The sequence below is a fragment of the Montipora capricornis genome, chromosome 13 (assembly GCF_036669925.1).
Source record: "Montipora capricornis isolate CH-2021 chromosome 13, ASM3666992v2, whole genome shotgun sequence".
NCBI classification, from domain to species: domain Eukaryota; kingdom Metazoa; phylum Cnidaria; class Anthozoa; order Scleractinia; family Acroporidae; genus Montipora; species Montipora capricornis.
The window spans coordinates 8,673,616-8,681,115 of NC_090895.1; the positions used below are offsets into that span (position 1 = coordinate 8,673,616).

General features: G+C 38.5%; 1 protein-coding gene across 6 annotated transcripts in view; it reads right to left on the reverse strand.

Moving 5' to 3' along the window:
- Positions 1 to 7,500, reverse strand: part of LOC138029737 (uncharacterized) — a 44,500-nt gene that overhangs the window by 1,092 nt on the left and 35,908 nt on the right. For 5 of the 6 annotated variants that reach the window (XM_068877504.1, XM_068877507.1, XM_068877510.1 and 2 more), the window contains 11 exons: positions 5,789 to 6,088; positions 5,331 to 5,360; positions 4,580 to 4,713; positions 3,860 to 4,127; positions 3,348 to 3,458; positions 2,818 to 3,008; positions 1,966 to 2,088; positions 1,786 to 1,856; positions 1,282 to 1,378; positions 1,079 to 1,178; positions 1 to 519 (listed from right to left, as the gene is read on the reverse strand). The exon at positions 1 to 519 is cut by the window's left edge and continues 1,092 nt beyond it. In XM_068877504.1, coding sequence (XP_068733605.1) covers positions 1,333 to 1,378; positions 1,786 to 1,856; positions 1,966 to 2,088; positions 2,818 to 3,008; positions 3,348 to 3,458; positions 3,860 to 4,127; positions 4,580 to 4,713; positions 5,331 to 5,360; positions 5,789 to 6,088 — 1,274 coding nt within the window. In that variant the 3' untranslated portion in view covers positions 1 to 519; positions 1,079 to 1,178; positions 1,282 to 1,332. The remainder of the gene's footprint in view (positions 520 to 1,078; positions 1,179 to 1,281; positions 1,379 to 1,785; positions 1,857 to 1,965; positions 2,089 to 2,817; positions 3,009 to 3,347; positions 3,459 to 3,859; positions 4,128 to 4,579; positions 4,714 to 5,330; positions 5,361 to 5,788; positions 6,089 to 7,500) is intronic. The other variant, XM_068877505.1, reaches the window with a different exon arrangement.

Below are 7,500 nucleotides of genomic sequence, written 5' to 3' on the forward strand. Positions count from 1 at the left end.
AATAACCGCAGCGCATCATCCAATCAAGTTTTCATACCCTCATTTCGAACTAATCTTAGGAGATTTTGCCCCAGCATTTTTGGAAGTGTCTTTTTGGAATAATATTCCGCAATTCATCAGGGACAAACTATCTCACTGGTTCCTTGCTCAATACTAATGAAACATTATCTTTTCAATGATAACTTACTGAGCTATTTCATCATCTATTTTCCTTCACTTTTTTATTGCAAATTTCGTATTTTGTTATACGTAACTTTAAGGGGTACAGCATTAGTTGTAGACGTGGCCCTCTCATTTCCTTCCACTATACTGTGTAAATTAATTTAAGTATTGTAATTTTGTATCGTACGTTAATTACTTTTTTTGACGCTTTATCTACTTAATTATGTATCAGTTAGGGTTTGGAGAAATAAAAACATACTAATGATAAAAATAAATTCTAAAAAAATTCTACGCGGCTATCAGATCAGTGACATTGGCGTACATTCTTGTGTCGTACTGACAGAGGTTTACATATGTCTGCAAAAGAAAATTTGGAATGTGTTAGGCTAAGTTTTACTTAATTGTTTAAGCCAAGAAGTTCATACCCTAGTTGATTTAAACATTGAAGAGGGCCACGAACGAGGAAATACGGTAATAAACAAGTGGTTGTGAGAATAAAAGGATTAAAAATGGAACATAGATGGCAGTGGAAGACTAGGCTTTTCGGCGCAGGTACGTTTGAATTAATTTAGTTTTCGTGGAGACCAGAACGTCAGGAGAAACCCCCTTCATTAATCCCAGCGCTGGCGTAGTGGTGAGAGCACTTGTTTCCCACCAGTGTGGCCTGGGTTTAATTCCCAGACTGGCGTCATATGTGGGTTGAGATTATTGGTTTTACTCATCTCCGAAATGTTTTCCTCCTGGTAATACCGCTTTCCCCTCTCCTTAAAAAACCAACGTTTGGTTTGAGTTGGTTAATTTGCGTATGTCAGTTTACAGTGTCCCCAATTAATGCACTAGAAGACTAAACACTCAAATAAAGTTCGTTTTATTTCCTTTCCTTTCCTTTCCCCAAATTTTCTCTTGATTTCTTTACCTTGTGATTCCTCTCCATATCCTTCATTGTTCTCCTCAGCTTTTCAAATGTCGGGCGATCACTTGGGTCTTCTTCCCAACACTTCATCATGATTTCATACCTAGAATTAAAAGGTTCTTACTTCACTATTGGGAGGTTGTTTATGCAAGCATTAACTCATCTACTTATTACTCAATATCACAATTGAGAAGTAAGTATTTTACAGTTTGCTGTCCACATGGCTTGGCTTTGGCATTCTGTATCCTTGTTGAAGTTTATCCGCTATAAGCCTGGCGTTTGTGTCCGGGTATGGTGATCCACCTATGGGTATAAAGATCCAGCCTCAATAACACTTGATACGAAAACGTGAAATTTGCCCAGTTAAGTAAGCGATACTGATTGCAGAACTATTTTCAGTTATTAGTGTGCACATTTTTGTAATTAGGTCAAATCGTTTCTAAGTCGAAGCGTATCAATTGTTAGAACTTCATAGAGAAGGATGCCATAACTCCACCTGCAAAAAGGAGTGAAACAAATAAGAAGCAGGAAATGAGACTGGAAGTAAGGAAGCATGCATTTCAAAAATGGAACAATCACTAGAGAAAAGAAATAACAACAACTCCTAGGAGGAAGATATTTAGGTCTGCTGCAAAATGAAACGGGAATGGACAACAATCACTTCCAAAAGGAAAATAATTTAAACTTTTTACTGACACGGATATACTTACACATCACTTTGTGTTGTGTACACTCTGTAAAGCAAGGCCTCATATGCTGTCCACTTAACAGGTAAACGACCCTATGTACGAAGACAATTACGCAATACTCTTAGAAAAAACCAATACATCTGGTACTTGATCGTAGCAAATAAAGCATTTTCGCAAAGCAAAGTTTAGTTGTAGCTTTACCCGACTTTTTTTGGTATAAATATCGTCCTGGCCCACATTCCTCGCCATCCCAAAATCTGTCACCTTGCATCTCTCTCCTTCACCAACCAGAACATTTCTCGCCGCCAAGTCGCGATGGACAATCTAACAGAAATTGAGTATGAATATGTATTAAGAAGAGTAGGAAATTTTTACGACAAAATTTACTCTATCAGAAGCGTCTCATCTTCAGTAAATGTCAAAGTATTCTAAGTGGGCCTCATTATCGAGGGAACACATCCATATGAATCTACATTTCTAATAATTGACCATAGTTTGAGTCCTGTAATGCGTAATGCGGTCTCATCAATCAACAGCGAATAGAGGAAAGATTTTTAATCACACACGACATTAGAAAACGCTAACCGGTCGGAGATAATCAAGTCGTTGTATTTTAACACCGAAGATAAATCCACTAGTAAGTAATAAGAGTAGAAATTGCACCCCTTGCGTCCGAAGGGAAACCTTTAGCTTTAATCACCCACCCAAACAATTTTTACAATTAAATTCGTGTTCATTTACGTGCACGGACATGTTTCACAACAGCCATAGTTTGATGCTACTCTGAATTAGAGAATCATGAAGGCAGCATAAAAGGATGCAATTCAAAGACCTGTAACCTCTTAAGTTACATTCACAGCTGTCTAAACTAAACGTTAACTGAACTTCCATAGCTCAGTTATATGTCTCATTGTCAGCCTGGTTGCACTTCCGTTTCACTTACAGTATCAATGTAATAATGAATATCCTGCAAATGTATTTTCATAGTATTCTAAACATTTATTTCCTATTGATGGATGCGGACTGATGGCGATCTTCCCTTGGTGAGCAAACCTTTTTCGAACATAAGTAACACATCCCATCAGCAACCTGCCAAGCGAATTTTATCAGCTGTTCCGAAGTCAGATTGGTCTCCGGTTGTACATCCGGGTCCTTATAGTAAGTGTCGTTCAGTCCTCGGCTCTTTCTTAGGTATCCCAAGAGGTCTCCAAATGGAACATACTCGATCAAGACCATCAGTGGTTCTGTGGAAAACAAGGTTCCTGAAATATGGTGTGTTCATATTCATCCTAGGAATTACTAGCTTCTTTCAACACTCTCTTTACACAATTCCCAATCCAAATTAGTCACGTTTTACACCATGAAGAATAAAACTGATCCATGTTGCAAAAAGAAATTAACTTCTTCATTAACTTGACTCAAGATTCTTGAGTGTACTTTTGCTGAATCTTTGAACCACGTTCCATCCCTAGCACGCCTCGAGCTACACCAGAATAGGCTTGATTCATTTCTTAAATGAGAGAAAACAAAACAAAACAAAACAAATTTAAAAGCACAACAAATTATGAAGACGTCAGTTTTACCGCTTTCAGTGACGCATCCGATGAGCTTGATAACATGAGGATGAGGTTTCATTTTTTTCATCAGCTCCAATTCTGACAACAGATCCTTTCTATCTGATGGAGGAGCATTGGCTAGGAAGTAAGGAACAGAAATTCTTGATGGCAGTTGACTCGGGATGGCTAAAGTAGTACTACAACAGATAATCGTTGAAGTGTAAATACTTTGAATTTTTTAGCTACGAGAAAAATAATCCAATTGTGAAACAGAACAAATAATGTTTCGCGACGATAGAGTTATGAAGGATTGTAGTTATTAACGCCATTTTTTTAAATTAATTTAGCGAGAAACTGCATGGCCAGCGGTAAAAGACATGTACTTTTCCATACATAGTGCTGATATCCTTTGATCAATGTCTCAAAGCAAGCTGACTTTATAAACCTTATCAAGCCAGTTTACCGCTTCCATTGTGCGCTTTTAAAAGCAGTATAAACAAATGAGTGAAAGCACAGGTCAAGGATAAGCGGAAACCAACCTTTCAGCATTTTTACTGCCACTGTCGTTTCCTCCTGATGTTCTCTTACATTTTTCACTGTTGCCTGGGCAACCTGAGAAAAGGCTCCTTTACCGATGATTTTGATAACATGAACATCTTCTTGACTCACTTCCCAGCTCCTTCCAGACGGATGAAGTGGCATGTAAGATCCACTTCCTGCAGCTTGAGATGCGTAGCTCGCTGACTCCTTCGTATTTAGATCGCTGGGAAGTTCTAAGTTTTCTTTAACTTGCAAAGATACTGGATTCTGGTGATAATTAATCCACAAAAAAATTAAAGTAAAGATCTAATTGTATCTCTCAGGGCAACTGCAATGCTAGCTTCTGTTTCCAGTATCGTCCATCCTTCTCCCCAAGATTTGCTTTGAACATGATTCAAATAACAGACAACCATTGTAACGAGTATTCCAGGAGGGGACAGTTAGGGCAGTGGTAAGTGTAGCGGCCTTGAACTAAATTCTACCAGTATCCACGCAATTATAAACTTACTTCAAGAGAGATGTGTAGCAAATACACTATATAATGGAACAACAGGATGGCAACCTTAAGCCTACAAAGAGAGAGTGTGGAGAGCTTACAACGATCTTCAATAGACTGAATGCTTTGGCTTTGAAGAAGGGATAATCAATATAATAATCAATAATCCAGGGTTCATATTACACTCATCTTTTCTTCTGGCAAGATCTCATTAACAACTTACCATAGGTATAAGATCTCCACATCTTGGACAAGGACGACGGCGCATTTTCCATATCACCACGGAGACAACAATAATTGTGATCACCAGAAAGACGATGAATAAGTTGTAAAAGATATGCAAAACAGAACAAGAACCTAACACAAAGAAAGCACAAAAATACTTGTAATGCAGGGCCACGAAGTTTCTACTGAGGGCAATGCGTATTTAGCACGACTATTTCTTTGTCTTCTTCTTCTTTTTTTTTTTTTGGATTCGGGTATGCTCGCAGAGCAGGAAAATAATCTTTTTGATACACTTGCAGTAAGATGCGTGACGATTTCATAAACATAGTTGAGACGCTGACTAGTCTACCTAAGGCTCGTTTTCTCACGCTTCGCAGTGAGAGAGAGTGATTTTAGTCAACTAAAGGAAACTGAAAGAAAAAGAGCATGCATGTTTTCTTTGTCAATTCGTTTTGGATCGTATAGTCATGAACAATAACCTGCAAGTACTGCTGTTGTTTCGCAGTTATTAATCTTCACCTAGCCTTAGCTCAACATTTGCAGGTATATATTTTTCAGAGAATTCTTTGGCTTTTCATCGTTGATGTTTACTTTACCTATTAAGACGACCAGATGATTTTGTACGTTAAATGAATAAGGGTTATTGAGCACAGTTGAATCTTACATTTACTATCCAGTTTAATGAGGAACCGTACGCTCGGAATTAAGCAATGATCTACCTTTGGTTTGTATCTCAAAAGCGGACCTACCTTTTTGACTTTCCAGAGGCCTTGGAGTTGCTAATGGGAAAAATACATGATCGTAGTTAGTGCCAGTGTTTGACGGAATGGATGGCAAGTCCTCCTTGGAGGAGCAGGCGTAGCATAGTTGGCTAGTGCGCGGCTTTCCGAGCGAGAGGTCCAAAGTTCGATCCTAGGAGACTCAGACGTCTGTTTGCACTTTTTCTCTGATACGTACAGATATCGCATTAAACACCGTAAAATGGAGCACTGACAGAGGGAGGGAGACTTCCATTGATACCAGCCTCGTAGCTGAAGTACCGACGTTAAATAAGCTGACTTTACGTTCTTCCTGGAAAATTACAGGAGAGGAGCACCTTTAAAAAGTCATCGCCTTATGCCTCTATTGGACTTTAAATTAAATATATATTTTTTCAATACAGTTACACCCGCTAAAGGCAAATGTTTATTTTAATAGTTATACTTACCTCCACCATATGGCATCTCCACTATCTTAATGTTTTCTGTAGTCACCACACTCTCGCCGTATTTGTTTGATGCGGTAACAACCAATTCATGCTTTTTGTTATCTTCCATTTTGACAACAAACGCACGATTAGAGATGTCCTTTACTTCTCCAACGTTTGTCCACTTCTTTTCACTTGCAATTCTTTTGTAGATGGTGTATTGGGTGATGGCCGCTCCATTCTCTTCGGGTTTGTTCCAAGTAAGGGTTATTTTGTTATTATCTATCTCATCTTTGACAATAGTTACAGGTTCCGGAACACCTGTCGATTAAAGTATACAAAGGGAAAGTTACCCGGAAAAAGGAAAACAAATAAGCATAATCTCTTCTTGGCTTGGAAGAATAAGCTGGATCTCAAGAAACTGTTCATAACTAGCATGAAAATGAAAAGAAAACATATTTAACCCAAGCATCACGACGTAGCTTGCACCTCTTCAAAAATCCCCGTGATGTTAAGTTGAGTATCGTTGCTGGTAAGTAACCCTATTCACCCCGATCATCAAATTTCCATATATTGGTGTGATTATCGAGCGGTGGAGTACCTCAAATTCCAAAGTACCCTTGAGTTAGTTAGCCGCTACATATGACTGACAATCCAGGAATTAAACGCTTTCGGAAGGAGAGACAATGCTTTCTGTTTCTTGTTGTGAGGTCCCCGTAAGGTTTAATCAACTTGAATAATCCAATACACAAGTGATCGAAAAGGATGTCAGGAAATTCATAATTCTTCTAACGTGATTTCTTCAGGCGGATTTGGTTTTAAAACTAGTGGAAATGTGCCTGTGAGAAAATCCATGCAGAGGGTTGGTATCTAAGAACTGGCAGACTTTGTTGGTGGTATCACATGAAAAAAAAGTAAAACGCAACCTCGTCCCCAGGGTCTTCTCTGCCGCCTTTGTCGTTGAGAAGAAAGACCCTGGTTCAGGCAGGTCACGTGGCACTCATGCAAAAAAAACCACTTTCTCACTGGGGTAGACTTTTTGTTATATTTTGATCCCACAACTGGGCGAAGGCGTACTCGTTTGACAATGCTGTTTTAAAATAACTAATCTTTACCTTACAATGTAAGACTAAAATCAATTAAAAGCTCAAAGAGCTGATGTTATATTCCCACGACAAATGAATTCCCACAAAGCGTTTAAGCTTTTGTGACTGATAACACCCTTGATGCCGGGTGGCGATTAACGTTCACAAAAAAAAGCTGAATTTGCTTCTATAGAACATACACTATAATAAAAAAATACACCAAACACTATGGTTGCCTGATAAAATGTATCTTTTATTTTACTGGCTAAAACATGCCCGGTATACTACTGTTTGCTGCGTGCAGTTGTACAAATATCTTGACAACGACAATTTTAATAAACAAAGCTGTTGATACAGAAAGAAGTCAATATTGTCTACTCGTTGTACAAGCTTGCTACTTAGCTTAGGAATCACTTTGTTAAACATTAGAAAGACAAAACGAAAACGAACAAGGAGGCAGAGAAGAGAGACCCTGGGAACGAGGTTGACTAACACGCAGCTGCGTATAATTGAAACCGAAACATTGCGCCGTTTCACCAACTTTCCAAAACCACAAGTTTTCTGGTATTCTTTCCCTCTGCGCAAACTATCTCAATGCTTGCTACATGACAGTCATCAAAAAATAAAAAATAAAAATCATACACTATT